This window comes from Camelus bactrianus, chromosome 2 (genome assembly GCF_048773025.1).
Source record: "Camelus bactrianus isolate YW-2024 breed Bactrian camel chromosome 2, ASM4877302v1, whole genome shotgun sequence".
Taxonomy (NCBI): Eukaryota; Metazoa; Chordata; class Mammalia; order Artiodactyla; family Camelidae; genus Camelus; species Camelus bactrianus.
In genome coordinates, this window is record NC_133540.1 from 70,767,703 (window position 1) to 70,789,095 (window position 21,393).

At 34.3% G+C, this 21,393-nt stretch overlaps 1 protein-coding gene across 7 annotated transcripts in view; it reads right to left on the reverse strand.

Moving 5' to 3' along the window:
• The window catches only part of GRID2 (glutamate ionotropic receptor delta type subunit 2), a 1,297,966-nt gene that overhangs the window by 332,795 nt on the left and 943,778 nt on the right, over window positions 1–21,393 (reverse strand). For all 7 annotated transcript variants that reach the window (XM_074343780.1, XM_074343790.1, XM_010953544.3 and 4 more), the window contains one exon: window positions 17,618–17,719. In XM_074343780.1, the coding sequence (XP_074199881.1) occupies window positions 17,618–17,719 (102 nt within the window). The remainder of the gene's footprint in view (window positions 1–17,617; window positions 17,720–21,393) is intronic.

Consider the following 21,393-nt stretch of genomic DNA (forward strand, 5'->3'; position numbering starts at 1 on the left):
TACAGAATTAAAGATACTATTTTGTACAAATCTACAGCCCTAAATACAAAATTAATACACATTCAAATTTAATAGAAGAAAAATGTGCCCTTTTTTTTCCTGCATGCTTGTGACTCATACAATCAGCTAAAAGAAAAATAATATTTATTAGAAGAAATAACAATCATTAAAATCATCATAATCTTTAAAGCTTACATTTTAAAAGGACAAAGTTCAACAGCAAACATTAAGGGTGAATTATTTATTTTGTTCTCCGAATACACTTTCGGGAAATACAAATTAAAATAAGATGAGTTGTTTTATTTATAGCTCATCAGATTGGCAAGAATTAAAAAGAATGTTAATGTTTATCAGCAAACATTTGAGGAAGCAGATTTTCTTATACACCACTTATGTAAGTTAAAATTCGTACAGCTTTTTAAGCAAACAGATTCACAGTAGGAAGCAAGTATCTTCCAATTTTCATATTATTTCTTCTGGTAATTTTATATCTAAGGAGGTAGTCATAAGTGAGCATCGGTATGTATCTAAAAGAATGTTTACTGCAACTTCCCTAGTGAGAACTTGAAAACAAACTAAATAACCAACGATTAGGGACTGCTTTTTTAAAATATCTGTATGATAGACTACTACACAGTACATTCAGTTGTCAATCTCAGTGTCTCAATGCCCTGATAACATAGTTATTTGCTTCGAATTGGGCCATAGGAGGGTTTTTTTTTTTTTAAACCAGGAAGAATATTTTAAAGTTTGGGATTGGTTTGTTTTTCTTTGTTTGTCTTATAGAGAGATTCAAAATATCACTGTAAAAACATTACGTTCCTTTGCATTCCAAAATATTTCAGTAAATGAGACATGAAAATGTTGAGTTTCAGTTGGCATTCCTGGAATTTTATATAACTCTGAATAAATTAATGGAATTTGGGGGCACCTGTAAAGATAACTAATTAAGTGGCTGAAAAAAAACCACTAATCACATCTGCTTTATAAAGAGTATTTATTTACATTAAAATATTCATGTGTATATTGCTGAATGGGAAGAAAATGTACAAACTACTCATGAGTATGGGTGTGTGTGTGTGTGTGTTAGTCAATTCAGGCTGCTATAACAAATTACCATAGACTGGGTGGCTTAAACAACAAACATTTATTTCTCACAGCTGTGAAGGCTAGGAAGTCCACGATCAGTGTGGCGACAGATCCAGTGTCTGATGAGAGCTTGCTTTCTCTGCCTCACAAGGCAGAAAGCAGAGAGATCATCTTTCTCATGTTTCTTCTTGTCCGGGCACTAATCTAATTCATGAGGGCTCCACTCTCATGACCTACTTACTGTAACTCCAAGGCTCCACATCCAAATACCACTGCATTGGGAATTATGCTTCAACATATGAATTTTGGTGGGACACAAACATTCAGTACATAACAATGGGCATTTAAAATTTTTTAATGTAAAAATAATTGCAAACATCCATACAGGACTTACTGAGTGCTGGGCACTTGCAGATGCTTTTTGAATATTTATGTATAGCAGTCTTATGAGTTTAGAACCATAATTACTTCCATTTTTATGGATAAAATAACTTAATTTTGTTTAGCTAGTAAGTGACAGACATTAAAATATAGTTAAGTTTTCAATGGAGGAATTATGATGATTTTGTTGTTAATTTTTGTTTTCCACATTTTCTAAGTTTTTGTCATTGAATATGTAATACTTGTTTCAACATTTGTTGGATAAATGAGTCTGAAGCATGAAGGGGAGGCCAAAGTTGGAAATAAAAATCTATTTATAATTTTCAAGACAGTAAATGAAGTCATTCAGGTGTAAAGGATAGAAAGGGGTTAGGGATGAAATTCTGGAAGAAGAGACTCCAACGAAGGATGCAGAAGGAATAGAGATCTGGCAAAATGAGGGGAAGACATCGTTGGGGGATGCAAGAAAGGACAGGGTTTCAAGAAGGAACTAGTTGCTGGTGGACTTCAGCACAGGTGAGAAGTCCAGAGAGATAAGGCCTGAAAGCATCCATTTCATTGGTCAGGTAGGAGATCATGAACACATTTTGAAAAGCAGTTTCTTTGGAGAAGTCAAAATGAAAGCCAATAGAAGCCAGTTGTTTGAGGATAAAAATACATGATGAAGTGGAGACAGAACTGGAGTCTGAGACTTTTGCATTAGAAAGAATTAGTAGAATAAGGGGGATTCAGGGTCAAAGAACACTTTTTATATAAAGCCTATTTTCAGGCTCAGGGAGGAAGCAAATAAAACAACAATAACATCAAAAACTTACATTATGCCTGTCATCATCTTTATTACTTTCTATTCATTACCTCATTTAATTCTTGGAATGCTCTGGTACAGTTATTGTCATTTCACAAATGAGAGAACTGAGATTTGGGGGTAGAGTCGATAAGTTATGTATCTAAGCTTATAAACTAGTAAGAAAAAATGTGAATCCAATGTTGTCTGATGCTAAAGCCTGTATTCTTAACCATGAATTTAGACTGCCTTCACCAGCATTTGGGTATGTATGTGTGTTTGGGGTTGGGGAGGAGGTACAGAAATTACACGGCATATCAAAGAGAAAGAACTTGGGCTACAGTCTTTGAACACATGATAGTATCAAAACTAATCTCTTTCTGTCTCTTAGTCCTCTCTATATCTCCAAATTCCTTTTCATTTCTAAGTAGAGCTATCTATACTTTCTTCTAAGTCATAATTCAACTTTGGTCAGCATATTGATGGGATTAAAGTTTTGGCATAAAGATTATTTTAAAGTGAAAGCATTTGAAATCTTATCTGAACTTCCCATACCTAACTAAAGCAGAGCCTCCTGAAGACGCAGCTGCCATTAAACTGACTCCAAAGGAGAGAGATTCCTGCAAATTCCTGGAAGGAGACAGACTTCTCATTCCCATTAGCACACACACAAAACCAACAACGGACCCTGAACTCCACCCCCTACCCTCTTGTTAATTGGTTTGATATCCTTTACCTCTGGATATCCAGCAAGTTATTCATTGCTGAATTACTGAGTGACTTCCATGTGCACATGCAAACGAATCTTACTTTTTTCCTGCTGTCAGTTGATTTGCAGGCCCCCAAATATATGCACCTAAGAGGGTAGAGGAAGCCTCCCAACAGCACCAAACCTTTTTTTTTTTGAACAGAGTCTTTTTCTTCAAAGGACATCTGGAGATAACAAGGTCATAATAATTTTGCTAACACCACTCTAGACCTTTTGTAGAAACTGCACTCACTATTCTGCCACTGGCCTGCCTGATCTAAGGTTTTAGGAATAAGGTGACAGGTTTTCTATTTTTAGTGACCTGAATGCTTTCTGGAGGATATACGTTTTTCTTTTGATTTCATTACGAAGCACAGTAGGAAACTTAAAAGAAAAGATCTCCTGCATAGAGGGCAGAAACATTAAGAGTAGAAAGCAGAAGGTGCTGATATTTAAAAGCAAGAAACAAATCTGTGGGGATTTACAGATTGTTGAGAAGTCTGAGTTTAAAGCTGCAAAGACAATATTCTGTGTTTCAAGAATTAATAAGTATAGAAAAGAAGATTACTAGAAGTGTTATTCAAATTAATAAAAAGGCATATAAAAATAACTTCTGTGCCAGCTCTGATCAGGAATGCGGAGATGGACTTATTAGGTACTGAATTAATTATGGGGACACGTATTATGGAATTAGAAGGAGGTTCTCATAATTTACTGAAAAATGTAAAGATGTATGAAACTTTTTTCCACCACTGTATTTTATTGCATAATAAACTGGAATGTTTATCCTAAAACCAGATGTAACACTTACCACCCGTAACATCTTTCATTGGCCGGAGCAAATCTTACTTAGAGAGACAAAACACTAAGCATTGGTCCTGTTTATTCCTGCATTCCTCAGTAGATAAACTACGAGTGTATTCCCAAATGTAACATTATTACATGTACAGAAAAGCATCTTGTTCTTGGGGCTGATGACCAAAGGTCATTCTTAAAAGTTGAAAGGACTCATAAAACATAGGTGAGATAATTTTCAAACTCTTTGTTCTTGATGAGTGATCACTTTTTTTTTAATTCTCCTTGACTTTTAAAAAATTAAAAGACCTTGCTTTCAAATGCTAATCGGTTGCTTCTTTATTCCCCAGTAGACTTCAGACTATTCAGCCTCAATACTTCATTTTCTTGAGTGTTTTATTGACCATGGTCTTGGCGATTACATTTGGCTCAGAACAACATAGCAGCTTGTTATTTTTAATTGAACTACAGACTATGTTACCCTACATAAGAATCAATGGGAAAAAAATGAGTCCAAACATTTCACTTTCCCATTTCATGCCACTAGTAATGGTTAAAAATAAATAAGAGAAAAGAAAAAAAAAAAAAGCCCTTCAAACCTACCCAAAAAACCACTAAAAATGTAAAGATCATTTCCTCATGCTAACTTCCATCACACAGAAAACCTGCAATTTTTTGCTCAAAGTTTTAAAACATGCAAGAATCACAAATGCACCTTCCAGCATGATGGCTTTTTTGTTTCTAGGTTAAAATAATTAGTACACAGTTTACATGGAGAAGATGTGAAAAGACACCTTAAAATCCAAACCTCTGTATATTTCAACTGATCATTAAAAACCCCAAGGGATGTATTATGAAAGAGTATGTGTTTGCCTTCCTTTCCTTGACCAACTTTTCCATTTCTGGAACCCAAAGCAGGATGGTGCTTCTCTCCTTGACTGCCTCCTACCTCCCCAGAGGGAGCTGAATTTCAATAGCTGTTTGTGTTCCAGAAGCTGGCAGATGAGTAAGCTATTCCCATGTTGGGTGCTTTTTGGAGGTATCTTTTCTCACTTCAGACTACCCTCGAGTCCTGTTAACTGTAATAGATAGTGATTTGATGAATGGTCCCCTATTGGTCAAAACCTGTTACTGTGCCTTTGAAAGAATCCAAATGCCACTCGAGGCCTAGTTACCTCACTGGTAAGGCAGCCATCTGACTCCTTGGCTCTTTGTCAGGGACTGGAAATACATATAAGGTTTTCTTAAAATTTATTTCCTTTGTAAACTGCAATCTAATTATTACATTATAATTCAAAATATTGTTTTTCCCTCCTGATTGGGAAGATTTGTAAGATGTAAACAAAAACAACTTTCTGTGACTTTTTTTCTTTTGCATCTGTTTACTCAACTCTAATTTATGTCAGCTGTAAAACAGAAACATCAACAAACTAATGGAGTTTAGAGGTGGCAAATGAATATGCAATGCCCTAATGAAAAGCTGAACCTTTTGAGAGGTCAGGGCAACATTTAAAACACCAAAATAGCAAGATATGTGGGAGTATCCTACCTTATATGTATATGTTTGCTCACCTAAATATTAATTAATTACTACATAATTCAAAGGTAAATGTTTTTCATATATCTTCTTAAAGTTGTGGTACAGTAAGATCCTCTCAAATTGAAACCTTTCTCAAAAGTCTCTAGTATTTTAAACTATGTCCCTCATTAGAAAGTGAATTATCAAAAAGTTGTGAAATAAAGGTTTATATCTCTAGTTTGTAAAAAACAAAATAGTAAATTGATATGCTTTTTGTCACTCTTAGCCCAGCATTGTAGAGTTTCTCTGTATGTACGTACGACCCAGTACTCAGCCAAGACTCAAAAGGACCTGTATGTTAATTTCTGTACGTATTCTCTTCAGGTAGCTCTCTCTTTTCCAGAACATGTCCCTCCAAATACCAACCTCCTCAGCCTACACATACTTTGATCTCTAACTTCTCAGCTCAGTAAAGCTGACAGTCTCTTTTGGATCTACATGCCTGTGCCTTCAGTATGTAAACTGCCATCAACCAAAGATCTGGGGTTATTGTTGGAATCATTTAGTTGTTTCAATCTCTTAGAAATCCAAGTCCTTTTTCATCTGTTGACTAATACCTGAAAGTTTTAGTTTAGTTCTTATCCCTCCATCATGGCAGGTGGGGAGTCAGACAAACAAGAATTCAATACTTATTTTTACCACAAATGTAACCTGAAGTTATTTAACTAGTTCTGAGTCTCAGCCATATCAACAAAATGCAAATAATGATCTTGAGGGCTTCAAGGAGATCAAAAGATCAAGAATAAAATTTATTAGTTAAGTGTGTCCTAAATGCTGGCTAGTAACATTATCTGTAAGCTTTAATGTTTGTAATTCATTAATATAGTCCTTTGTAACTCTAAGAAGTAATATCTATGTCAGAAGCATCTATCTTTCATATTTATACTCATTTTTATTTCTGAGGAATTGTATATAGAACTGGTTTTGTGTTTTTGTCACTATGCCAAAACTACTGCGTTGGCAAAAGATACCTTAAAACTTCAAGGTCACCTTAACATTTGGGTTGCTTGCAGTTGCAGTGCTATAATACAATACTGAAAGTAAAATATAATATATTATAATATATTGGAATATACCATATGTTGGAATATTGAGAAGTTATAGAAGTCAATATAGACTTATTGTTTCTACATCTTTGAATTTGCAAATGACTTATGTCAGTATCTTTCTAAATTTCTAGAGACAAGCAGTAAATCTATTTTTAAAAATAAATTATATAACACATCTCTGAACTATTTATTCATTGTTTAGTTTAATAATCCAGGTTTCATCTTCCAAAAGGAAAAAAAGTTGAGTCACGTATTGTTACCTCAGTGCAATAGTGATACTCACATATCTACATGACAGCTATCATCTTAAGAATTGGTGTGATGGGAAAGAATAAGAAATCGTCAAGTCATCGTTATGCACCAATTCTCACGATGATTTTATTCACTCAGCATTGAAGTGAACACATGTTCCTGTGTTGCTACAAATTACTGTTTGCATAGGCCAGTTTTCCTCAAGTGTCTGTTTATAAAAATCACATTTTCCCCTTTTTCTCTCAGATAAGATGGGTACAATCATCAGAAGAGAAAACAAAATCTGTACATCATACAGAGCTATATCGACTGATTACACTGTTTCCATAATACAAATGAGAACCATTTTACCTAACCTGCAGGGTAGATCAGAGTTGCAACAATGGTAATTTTACCTTGTTGATATGTATTATCTAAATTATGTAATGCTAACCTCATGTTCACAGACGAATTTCTAATTGAATTGTCTCTAAAGGAGCTCTTAAAAAAGAACATCTTATACACAGGCTGCTGAGATTTCCTACATTTCAATTTCATTTACCTCAGGTGATATTCTAATTTACTTATAGTATACTTTAAATTTGTGATGTCTGCAGACTTTTGCATGTACTCTTTACATTGTGGGATATTCCTTCCCTTTTATCTATGCCTTGATAATCCCTGTCTATTCAAAAGCAATCTATGTGATCCTTTAAGCCCTTTCTACTGCTCTACCCATGAGATAGATGCTTCTTTTATGTTCTCCCTTAACACTCTGCATCATAAGCATGAACACCTACATAGCACTTCCTATGTTCCAGGCTCTGTTAGAAGTCCTTTGTTCTTTGCATGTACTAGTTTCCTTAATATTCATAACAGATCTTTGAGATAGCTAATATTGTTATCTCTACTTTACAGATGAGGAAACAGAATCATAGAGGGTTTAAATACTTGGCCTCAATTCACAGGTAGGAGGAGACCTGGGTATTTAAATATAAACTGGTTCCAGACTCTGTTCTTTTTTTAAAATAGCTTCATTGAGATATAATTTACATACCATATAATTCATCCATTCAAAGTGTACAATTCAATGGCTTTAGTACATTTGCAGACATGTTACTATCACTGCAATCAGTTTTAAAATATTATAACCCCTTAAGAAATCCAGTTCCCACTGGTCATCATTTCTCAGTCCCCTAATCTCTCCCAGGTTTAGACAACTACCAACCTACTTTTTGTCCCTATACACTTGCGTATTCCTGACATTTTATATATGTGGAATCATATAAGATGTGATCTATTGTAACTGGCTTCTTTCACTTAGCATGTTTTTGAGGTCCATCCATGTACCATGTTATCAGTGCTTCATTTTATTTTATCGACAAATAATATTCCATTTTATTGGTATACCACTCTTTTCTATCCATTCATCAGTTGATATACATTTGGGTTGTTTCCATTTTGGGCTGTTATCAATAAAGGTTCTATGAACATTTGTGTACAAGTTTTTGTATGGGCATGCATTTTCATTTCTCCTGGGAGTATACCTAGAGTGGAATTTCTGAGTCATACAGTAAAGTCTGTGTTTTATCATTTGAGAAACTGCCAGACAGTTTTCCAAAGCAGGTGTACTATTTTACATTCCCATCAGTTACATATAAAGGTTCTCATTTCTCCACAATTTTGCCAACATATCTGTCCTTTTGATTTATAGCCATACCAGTGATTGTGAAGTGGTAGTCCATTGTGATTTTGATTTGTGTTTCCATGACGGCAAATGGTGTTGAGAATCTTTTAATATGCTTATTGACCATTTATACATCTTCTATGAAAAACTGATCAGATCCTTTGCCCATTTTTAATTAGTTTATTTTTCTTTTTCACACTGAGTTGTTGTTATAATTTTATTCTTTATATATACTAAATACAAGTCCCTTATCAGACACATAATTGCAAATATATTCTATCATGTAGTGGGTTGTCTTCTAATTTTTTTGGATTCTGTCCTTTGAGACATAGACACTTTTCAAGTTGATGAAATCTAATTTACCTATATTTTTGTTTTTTTGTGCTTTGAGTGTCATATCTAAGAATCTATTGCCAAAATAAAGTCACAAATATCTATATATAATGATCTCTTTTAAGAGTTTTATAGTTTTAGCTTGAACATTTCAGTCTGTGATACATTTTGAGTTAATTTTTGTACATGATTTTAAGTGAGAGTCTAGATTCATTCTTTTACATGTGGATATCCAGTTGAAAATACTATTCTTTCCCTTACTGAATGACCTTGACACCCACAGAAAAATGGGTTAATTCTGGATTCTCAGTTCTACTCTACTGATCTAAATGTCTATCCTAAACAAGTATGATTACTGTAGCCTTCTAGTAAGTTTTAAAATTAAGACATGTGCATCTTCCAATTGTGCTTGTTTTTGTTTTTTTTTTTCTCTTTATTTTTTCTCCCTATTCTGATTCTCTTCCATTTCCATGTGAATTTTAGATTCTGCTGGTCTATTATGGTAAAAAAAAAAAACACACACAAGAAGAATTTTGATAGAGATTTCATTGAATCTGTAGATCTGTTTGGAGAATAATGCCATGTTAACAATACTGAGTCTTCCAGTCCATGACTACAGGATATCCCTCCATATATTTAGGGTTTTTCAATTTCTTTCAACAAAATTTTGTAGCATTCAGTGTACAAATGTTGCAGTTGTTCTGTTAAGCTTTTTCTTAATTATTTTATTCTTTTTGATATATTTAAATGAAAATGCTTTACTAATGCTTTATTAATTTACTTTTTGGACATTTCATTGCTAGTGCACAGAATAAAATTGATTTTTGCAAATTGATCTTGTACTCTGCAAACCAGCTGAACCCAGTTACTAACTCTATTAGTCTCTGTGTGTGTCCTCTTTAGAGTTTTCTATATGTAAGACCATGTCACCTGAAAATAGAGGTAGTTTTACTTCTTCCTTTCTAACCTCATTCCTTTTATTTAATTTCCTTGCCTAATTGGGCTGCCTAGAACCTCCAGCACAATGTTGAACAGAAACAGTGAGAACTGACATCTCCGCCTTGTCACTGACTGCAGGGAACTCGAGGGGGTGTTCAGCACTTCACCATTAATGTGATCTTAGCTGTGGGTTTATAGACGCTTTTTTTCAAGTTTAGGAAATTTCTTTCCTTCCATTACTAGACTGTTGACTGTTGTTTTTTTTTAATCATGAAAGGGCATTAGATTTTTATTAAATGCTTTTCCTACATCTACTGAGATGATCATTTAGGTTTATTCCTTTATTTATTAATATGGTATCTGACATTGATTTTCATAAGTTGAGACAAACTTGTACTCCTGGGATAAATTTTACTTGATTATGGTGAATAGTCCCCTTTATATGTTGCCAGATTCAGTTTACTAGCATTTTGTAGAGGATGTTTGTATCCATATTCATATTGTGTCATATTCATTATAGTCACTAAGGCCTAAGCTCCACTAATTACTGGTTGATTGCTCTACTGCTTTCAGCAATGTCCTGGATTTCCTCATAGTTTGAAGAAAATAAATTTTGGTAGGGGTCATTTTTGTGATTAAGCTTTAAAATTTATTCTGATCTCAGAAGGGATATTCTTAGCTATCTCATTTTCTGGTTTACTCTGGTGAATTATCTGGCTTATGATTTACTTGCTGCTTTTAATTAAGAGGAGCCATAGACTTGAACTTCCTCATGATCTGATTCAAATAACTAGAGAATGCTTAAGTGCTCTCTTTTCTTGTGGACTGCTTCTCCCCTGGACAAAATCTCTGCTACTACCCTGGGTACTGAGTTGGGTGGCAGCTTCTGGTCTTCTCCACTTACTTCAGTTGGCTTGGAACCTCTGCCCTTGGAGTAAGCTGGAGTGATGGCAATCAAGGTTCCAGTATTCTAGGCCTGCCACTCCTGGCATGAAGACTGCATCTTATGAGTCAGAGCCGGGTGGAGAAATGGAGCCCACAAACTCTTGATCACATTCACTAGAAATTTAGACTTTTCACATTGCAGTTGGATGTATGAAAAATACAAACAGCCTCCAAGTGAGATAACCCTTAATTGGGAATTTTTCAGGGAGAGGAAGCCTTGTCTTCTTGGCCAAACCTGCTTGGAGTGGAGCTTCCACCAGGCTGAGCAGGGCAGGGAGTGAGGTGGAAGAGAAGGAGCAGGAGAGGCTGAGATGTCATAGAATCTTACTGTCTTTACTAAGCTTTAGTAGATTTTCTTGAATAAGTGTTACTTCATCTCCTGTATGCCCTTGGAAATTTCCAAGGACTTTAAATGGTTTTGTTTTATTGTTTTATATATTTATTCAGTTTTCTTTGCAGTGTGGCTCATTTTGCTGGGGAGTGTGTCTGTGAAACCCCTCAAACTCCCATCTCAGAAGTGGAACTCCTCCAGGGACGGTGTTCTTAACCTCAATGTTATACTGTGTACTTCCAATGTAGTAGTTACTACATGGCACTTACTATATTTTACTGAGACTTTCAGTTTATTTTATATAGTATCCACTGGAAATTTCCTCAGCCAGAGACGACATTTTTGCCTGGAGCATTGGACCAAACTGTACGGTTTATTAACACTCACAAGGAGCCCTCTTCAGACATGGCTGCGGGAGCTGTAAGAGATGGCCATCGACTCCCTTCCCATCTCCTTGCTGTGAGTGCCTGCACAGGAGAGCCTCTTACCAAGCTCACTCCTCTTGCCCCTAACTTTGCCTCTAGACTCAGGAGGCTCAAAGGCTGAGACCTCAGGAAAGCTTAAACCTCCGTGGGGATTCCAAATGCTGGAGGTCTTCAAGTAGCAAAAACTCGGAAAATGTCCTTAGCAAAAAATTAAGCACAGTGACATTTCCGGGCTATTCTTAGAGAATTTTCTTAGTTATATATTAACACATAGAGCCTATTTAAAGTTAGCCTGAAACCAAACACGATCTCTGCGAGACAATGTAACTGACACACAGACTTTTAAAGATTTGTACAGTTTATAATTTGGGTGTTTTCTTTTTGGTAACAATTATTTGTGTTCATTTTTCCTCTAAGAAGCACCATCTTCACTGGCAGGAGAGTTGTTATTCTCATTAGCAGATTTTCAAATTAAAGTAACAGTGAGTGGGACTAAAAGTCATGACTCTGCAGTTGATGTTTTCCTTGTCTGCCTTAGGGTCCTTTAAATAATTTTCCACAAAAATCTAAAGATTGATGACAATGATTAATTATGCCTTCATGATCACTCATACTTATTTTTTTCTTTTTTTTTTTTTTACACAGCATTTTCCACTGCAGAGATATAACATCTTATATTCAGAAATACTCAGCACTTTACTAACTGCTTTCACATACTTAACCAATTTACTCTCATAATAACCCTGTGTGGCCAGTTTTATTATTCCTCTTTTACAGGCAGAAAAATCAAGGTTCAGAATAGCTCCTTGGCTTCCATAAGTTCAATAATCTATTAAGTAGAAAAGGTGGAACTTGAGCTGATATCTTTTGACTATAAATCCAGTAATCCGCAGTATATGCCAAGTGGCTTTTAGTATGAGTATACTGGGGAGAGAAGAGTAGGTGGAGAAAAGGCAATGAAATAGACTGAAGCACTTCCAATAAGAAAAATTACTGCATGTTATTTACTCTTTTGTTAAATAGTACATTCAGAAGAAGCTGAGTACACTGCTTGATCTTACAATGACATAATTCATCGGAACATAAATTATAAAATATCAGTCCACATGGAAACAAAAATATTGTGGAACAAAGGCCAAACAGTGAGTTCCTCTAAGATCCAGAGAATATTAAATGCTTCTAAATTATTTGTAATGTCTCATCAAATGTGAACATGCTATTTCATATGAACGATTCTTGATGTTTTTAACTAAAACTTTCTGCTTCTTTACCTTAAAAGCATGTGAGTCATTTCTTAGTACCAACTATGTCAAAAGATTTAAAAATAGTATAATCCTTTGTCATTTCTCTGGGAAATTTAGACTTGATAGAAAATAAAAAATTAGGAATCCTAGGACTACTCATTCAAGCATAGTCTTGTATCAATTCCTTATTTTTGTAATGACATATAGAATTTCTTGTTTCCTTCTTTCCTTCCTTCCTTCCTTCCTTCCTTCCTAACTCCCGCCTTTCTTTTCTCTCTCTCTCTCTCTCTCTCACACACACACACACATCTTCAGGCTATCAGAATATTTTAATTTGTTCACTCAACAAATATTTACTGACCTGCTTCTACATACCCACCATTGTGGCATTGTATGTGAAAACCAACTTGCATTTTACTGGTACATAGTTTAGAGGATGAGCCTAACACTAATGAGATTATTACAGAATAAAGATAGTTATAAAGAGTTCTAAATGAAAGAGCACAGCGAAATGAGGAATTAAAATTGTCCTGTAAACCATGAACCTGGTCCTGGACATTGCTGTTGAAATTAGGTCATAAAGACTGTGACATCTGTTTCTCTCTCTCTCACTTTCTCTCTCTCTCTCAACTTTATCATTCCTTGCCAGCCTCTTCAAAATGTATTTAATTCTGAGTCCTTCACAAACAGATCCTATTTTCTGATAGAGAACTTAATCATTTTGATAAAATGCTTTATGTGGAACTCCTTGAAAGCAGGGACTATATCACATTTATCTTTGCCTCTCGGGGACTTAGTGCAATGCTTAGCTTACAATAGATGCTCAATAAATAGCTCCTGAGTCAAAGCTAATAGTTTAGGGTGTACTATAAAAAACTATTTCACCTTTCCCTGATCTCAGATAACATCTACATGTTCACAGGGAAATAATTCCTGCTAAAAATAATTCCAAGAGGTGAGACTGATAATAGGAAAATATTTTAAGAAAATGAAATTACTATTAAAATGATAGTAGGCATCTGTCTGATACACCTTTCCCATAGTGATTTGCTCGGGGAAATTCACCTCTCTTAACACATAGTTTGGACTTTGCTTTATGTGGTATTGTTTTAATATAAGCTGCCTTGGTGTTATTTTCTACATTTATTTTTCTATGAGTCTAGTGACAGTTTTAGTTCAGACAATAATTTTTTTCATTGCTATTACTGTCCTATTTTTAAAATTGGCTTCATTTCCTACTGTTATTTCTTTACTTTCAGAGGTATTCTTTAAAATAGCCTCACTGTTTATGATGGCTTCTTGCCTAGTTTTGTTGAATTTAACTTTCCAGGAATATCCATTAGCCTAATTAATTTTCTAAAGATGTCATCCATATATTATTTAATCTAAACTGTTTTCAATTGTAAGATGCACAATTGTTTTACCACTAATGAAGTATGCTGCCAATTTTAATTGCAAGAAGAATCAATTGAAAGATGCATCCTGATTCAGAGATATTAAAATGTGAAAAATTTTGAATTTTTAAAATATAGAAAAGCCATCACCACAGCTTTACCATCAATTTCCAATCATATGTGTATACAAAGCTATGTAAGTATTCTTCTGGTGGTTTTAGGCAAAGGAATACTGTATTGTATATTTAATATAGAACAACAGCATTGCATTTTTTAAAAAAAATATTCTTAGATATTTAGAAGATGTCCCACTAGAATGAAACTTCCAAAAGAAAGTATCTTCATTTGTATTGCATGTACCCCAAGCACCTAGGCAAGGCACTCAATAAATATCTCTCAAAAGAATTTATGAATGACTTCATGTTTCATTAGAGAAGGCATGTTTCTGTTTTAAGCAAAACCAAATCAAGAAAATAAGACATTTATCAGTGAACGCTTTCTAAATGCCAGTTTATGTTTTTCAGATATCTTGCGCTCCTTCTTACAGTATAGCTTCTCAAGCCCTTCTTTCCAATTGTTGCCAACTTCCTTCCATTTTATTTTCTTAAGTATTCATAATTATTCTGAAGATATTTACAACTCAGTTAATGTTTTGTGAATTACCATGAAAAAATTAATGACATAAATGGTCATTTATGGCTATCCATACTTGTACAACTAAAAGAGTGAAAAGGAAAACAATAATCTTAATAAGTGACTTGTAGTAAGACACTAGGCCCAGCTGAAAAGAAGTAGAGATCAGTAGACTATATCTGTCTCCAACTGTAGAAACAGAGTTTAGCAGAGGGAATTTTATTCTCATTCTTTCTTTTCCTCTATTTCTAAGACACTTATATGGCTTGGTGATAGTTGAATATAAAGTTATCCTTATGTGATGCCATTTAGAAAAATGTTCCTAAATTACTAATCCAATAACATTTGCAATCTCAATAGTTATAACATATTTAAACCTAACATGAATTCATTCTGATCCCAAAGACAGAATATCAAAGTGGCTAAGGACATAGTCCCTTTGGGCTTGAAACTTATCTCTTCTGAGTTATATGGGCGTGGAAATTCAGTTAATTCTTTTGAGTCCTACTTTCATTCTTTAATGCAATCAGTGCATACCTTACAGTGTTTTATAAGAACTAATTAGGGAAGAATGAGTCTCACCGTTGGGTGGAAGAGGCTTGCAAGGCCATGTAAGTAAGAGCTAGACCTGGAAAGGTGCATGTAGGAAATAAATAAGAAACTCATGGCTGGTTTCCATTCCGTTAAGAATTACAGGAAGAACCAGGAACCCTGAAAATTAAGTACAATGGGTGTATATTCTGGGAGTGTAATAAGTGTCAACTGGGCACCCAACTGATAAATCCAGTTTGCATCACAGAAGACTTAAGGGAAACAGACTGTTTCTGTATCTCCACTCACTAATCATATTTAGGATTTGTGCAGGGCTAAGCTTGCAGGAAACAGCCCATCATGAGCCATGAAGGTGAGACTGGGGCACGCAGGCATCAACACTGTGTGAAGCAATACCATTTCATGCACAAAATAGCAATCATTATGTTCAGCTTGGAAATGAGTGTAAAGTAACTGGCCCTATGAAGATTCCACCTCCACCAAACCAAACCAAACCAAACAAAACAAAACCTCACTTTCATCTTACTCACTCGCAAGCATTTCCAACTCTCAAGTCAATTAAATCCTATAGACACCCCAGTTTGCACGCTTGTAACAGTAGGAGTAGAGAGAGTATAATATAATGTCAACAAGGAAGCGGTTAAGAGATCTGGCGTCAGACTTTCTGGATTAGAATCCCAATTCTCTCTGCTACTTACTATCTGTATAATCTTCCACATTTTTTCCAACTTCTGTATTCTTTAACCAAATTCTTGGAATCAGAATACTATCTATGTATTGGAAACACTGCGAGGACTGAATAAGATAATACATGAAAACGACTCGGTAGAGTATCTTGCACAGAGTCAGTGAATAACAAACTGTAGCTGCTCCATTATCTGTGCATCCTCCAACAAGATTCCGTGCATGCTGTGAGGTATGAATATGCATGTAACATGAACAATGTGTTATTCACATATGTTATTTATCTTATGTCCGTTACTAAGTCTATCATATAGTAAGCACTAAATAAATATTTGTTTAAGGGCTAAATGAGTTTATTTTACCCTAAAATATGAATGTCAAAGACAAAAGCAAAGCACAGATGTTGCCTTTTATTGCTGTTTTCACCTGAGTTTCCATGTTAATCATTAGAGAAGAGACTGTTACAGTTTACTGCGCTGTAAATGTCTGTCTTTTTAAAACATATTGGCACGTTAGTGCAAATGCATAGCCACACCTTTGGGTACATACAGAAGCACCTTCACAATTAAGTTATGAAATATTCATAATATAATCATTTGCCAGTGAAAATCTTATTACAACAATGACTAAAAATAAATTATAGACACCAAAAAGGGAGGGTAGATAATGCATCTGAATTTCCTTTTATAGAGAATATCATAGATCCTTCTTTTAGACAAGGAAATTATGTTGTTTACTTAATTTATATTAAACAATGTACAAATGGCAGCCATTGCTGTAATAAACCTTGATAAACATTCAATTAGCATCAATGGCTCAAAAAAGACTGCTTCTTCTATTTACTAATTTTGCAAGTTTTTAAGCCTATAAGAAAGATTTTTTTCAAATTTAAAAACAAGTGGGCTTTTCTGAAGAAAACTGAAGTTCATAACTATGGACTATTAGGTTTTGAAACATACCACAAAGTAGCACAAGGTTAGACACATTGAAACAGGCAAGGGGTGTGCATATCTTCATGCTCTATGGCCATTTAGACAGTACCCATTTGAGTGTTTTACTGTTTAAGAAGATTTCTATTAGCATCTTATTTTTTATGTTTATTTTGAGAGATAATAATAATAATGTATAAAATGATAATGGTTACTATTTATTTTTCTAACAAGTAAATGGAATTGTAATAAATGTTTCACATGGATAATCCCATTTAATATCCACAGAATCACTCGATGATAAGCTCTTTTAAGACAGAATCCTATGTCTATTTTAATCATCAGTGTCCCCAGTAATCAGCACTGGGCTTGAACAGAGTAGATACTCCATAAATACTTATTAATCAATCAGATGATCTTTCCTTTGAAGTATGTCCTTCCTAGAAAAGTACTGTCTTAGTCTGCTAATGTTTTAGTGTTACTGAATGTACTACATTTGGTCAAATCTACCCTTGTTTGGCACGGTTATCTTAGCTTATGTAGACTACAGGGTTTCAGTGAGAAAACGCCTGAGAGATAACTTTATCTTGTGTAGGAAACTGTTGAAGGATGGAAATCTGGCCTAAAATGTCCAAGAAAGTTATGAAAAAAAGTACTGTAATGAAAGGAAAAGCCCATAGAAATCTGATTCTGATCCATATAAATTAAAGGCTGGAAAATATGACCAGTAAAAGTATCTTAGAATGCATTGTCAGGATTTGTTAAAAAGCTCTTTTAAGATTATGACATCAGTTAATAAAACATAAAGCAATGAAAGATAAGTAACCTCTAGAAGCCAAAAGTGCAAGGCTCAGCTAAGACTTACCAGAACAGTCACCACACGTAGAACCACTCCACGCATGTTATTCTCCAGTTTCTTGTCAGTCAGTGACCCATTCAGCCCTGTGACAGGATTCCAGCACCCAAGCTGAAAGATAAAATAGCTTGGTGATTTTTCTGCCTGAAGCACAGCCCAACAATCTATATATAAACCTTTCAGAGAACTGTGTGATAAATCTTGGAATAACTGATACAGAAAGTGTCCTGTGCAGGTTTTCCTTTTTAATAGCAAATGAAGCAATCAAAAATACTATTTCCTGCTCTTAAATATCATCATAAGACATATGACAATACCCAACATGCTTTAGGGGACTCGCTGAGGACATCTGAGATAATGAGGAGTTATAAATACACCAACAGTCCCAGTAATACACTAATTGGAAAAATAATAGCACAGATAATTCTAGCATAATGTCTGTTCTAATATATCAATTACTGCACAAGTTAGAGTTTCTTATGGTTTCAATGGTTTTAATTAGATCTTATACTGCTTTTATTGAGAAAAAACTACAAGATTTTTCATGTGGTTAGAGGGGTTAAAGCTTTTATTTGAGGGAAAAAATCATGCATATGGTTTTGTTGTTGGCTTTGTTGTTTTCAAGTATTCACAGCACATAAAACAATGTAATTTGCCTTTTTTGTCGGTGCTATCAATTTGCGTGGAAGATTTTGGCAGCCGCCTTTCCCTTAAAGTCTTGATGATTCACTGCTCTTTGCTCTCCAAAATATGAGTTTAATTTTACATCTTCATGTAGTTCTTATCTCTTGAAGTATCCAAATCTGAGGACTACCAATTTTAAAATTGCTGCCTATAAATCGCAATGGGATAAAAATGGGTGACTTGCAATTCAAAAATAAGGAGGAAAGAGAGATACGGTGCCCTGAATTAGCAGATAACTGCTCAAGAAGCAAAGCTGCAAAGAGAATGTTGTAATGCACACCCCAGGAAGATAAGTCATGCCTTAATCCTGATACCAGATCCATGAGCCTTTGCATGTGGCAGCTTATTCCACACTTGCAAGCTTTAAAAATGTAACAGAACTTTAGTCATATTCTTAGACTGTTTTGATTAACTGGATGGTTTAAAGCTGCCCCTGGTTACTTGTGCTGCTTTCCTGAGAATGGGATTTACTTCCTTGTATTGCATTTTGTTTGTAGCTTCTGAAGTCATCAACATACTGGCAAGTCTCCCTCACAAATAAACAATTTAGGTGCTTCCTATTAAAACTCAAGTTTCTCTTTGAGCTCCCCCAAAGTGTTCAATTAAGAAAATAAAAATGTATATAATATATCTTAATAGAAGGGGATGTCACAATATAAACAAAAACAAGCTTTTTCCTTATTAAAATAATTTGAAAAAGACTGCTAATTGTTGGTTTCAACTGTAAAAGCACATTAAATTCATACAATGATATGTCATTTTTAGTTCCATAAAAAGTCTAATTAGAACTTAGGTCCAATTAGCAAATTCAAACATGTTGAAAGTCTAATTATGAGAGACTTGCCAAATTTAAAACCTTACGAAATATCTTTTGAGCTTCTGTTCTCTTCTGAGGTCAACCAAAAGTCTATCCTCAATTACATTCCTTAATGTGCACTTTTTTCTAATTATTTCTTCAAGAATATTTTATTTTCCTAAACCAGATAATACTGGTGGAAAAAGAGATCTAAAACATAAAGTGAAGAGCTAAGTTTCCAATGCTTTATTCACCTTGTACAATTACATTACTTGATTCTAAATAAAATGAAAAGATTTTAGAACATTATCTCACTCATGATTAAAATGTCTATACTGCCAAAGTACATACAGGGCTTTTTTTTTTCTTCCCTTGGAGTTGGTTTTTAAGTTGGGTGAACCTACTGTGGGTTTGCTTAAATAAATGCCATCTGTTAGTGCAACTTGACCATAGCATTTTGGTGTATCGACTAGTTTAACTATTTACTACTGGGATAACAACAAAACCTGCTGAGCAGTTTATTTCAACAATGCTCTGGACACATAGTTACAAATGTATAATTTCCAGCTTCCTCTTCACCATATCTTCCTTCAAACATAGTCAATGATTTATAAATTAAATTTAAATATTCAATGATTTAAAAAGTCTAAAGCATTCTACTGTTTGGGGATTTGAAATAACAATAATGAAAAAGAATTTAGAGTAGGTAGCTGCATCTTATCTTCTGATCTGGGTAATGACTTAAACATTATTTGTTCTATGTATAATGTTTCTCCTCTAACTCTCTCTCTTTTTTTTTCTTTTTACTCATACTGATTCTTCCAGTGGCTATGTCCCATGGCCACTAACCCCATCCCTCCTTTTGGAGAATTGCTTTCTTTTTCCATCCCTAGACAAGTGTTCCAAATCATCCAATTTTTTTCATGATTCAGACTCTCTGGTTTAGCAATTGTTAATAGTTGGTCAATGACCCAGGCCAATCAAAGTCCTTCCTTGAGGTTTATTTTTAATATCAAGTGTGTGCATGGTGGGCAGGTAAATAAGTGGATATGAAGTACTCAATTTTTTAATGTTTGGCTAGATTCTCTCATACATATTACAGGAATACAATTTTCTCCTTTGCTTTATGATGTTTTTTCAACTTTCTGTTTTCTTTCTTTCTTCCTTTCTCTCTCTCTCTCTCTTTTTTTTTTTTTTGCTATCTGACTCACAAGTCTTTTGATTATAGCACTTGGAAAGTCGAAAAGTCGCTCCTATTCTTATTAACAACAGTCTGGATTTTAAGACTGGTAACTTCTTTACTTAACCCAGGTATTCCTTCATATTTAACCATTCTGATACTTAATGTTAGCTGGACATTAGCTGTGGTTACCAAAAACTAGAGATGGAATTTTGATGTGGAGAAACTTTAGAATACAGATTCTCTGGAAAACTAGAAACAAAGTATATCCTCTCATCATATATCTACATAGAACATAACAAAGAAATTATTAAGAAATTAAAATAATACTCATGTCCTACATTGACTAGAACTATTTCTTTTACATTTTTGGAATACTCTCTCTGTGTCAGCCATGGCACTGAGCTCTTCATACATGATCTCCTTTCAGCCTCAACATAACTTTTTTAAGAAGGTGCTGTTACCAATATTACTTTATAGAAATAGAAACTAAGGACTCAATTAAGGTTACATATCTACTAAGAGATGAAACTAGAATTTAAACTAGTGCTTTTTCAAGTCCAGATTCAGTGTTGCTAATTGCAGTGCTGTTTTATAGTTTATGAACTCTTTTCATAAACATGATTTGATTTATTTAAGGTAGGTAAAGAAGATAGTATTCCTATTTTTATAATCAAGGAAAATAAGCATCAGAAGTATTGTATGTACCTCAATATATTAGCGAGTGAATTCACATTTTGGCAATAAATCAAAAGGCAAATTCATCATTATCATCATCATCTTATAATAATACTATAACATGTACATAGTGTACAGTATGTGCTAATAATATGAGAACTTTGCATATATTAATTAATTTATTTCTCAAAACCACCCAATGAGGATGATATGATTATTATCCCCATTTTATAGAAACAGAAACTGAGGATTGAGAGGTTCTGCTCCTTCCACTGTGTTATCTTTTATCCACTTCAGCAGTCAAGACGCATTGAGTAAAATTTTTTAAAAAGTTATATAAAAAAATTAGAAAAATCATGGGAACAAGAGATTCTCAAAACTCTGGAAATCTCTACTTTGTGTGACCAACTTAGTAAAGATAAGTGTGGGACACAATTTCATTTATCT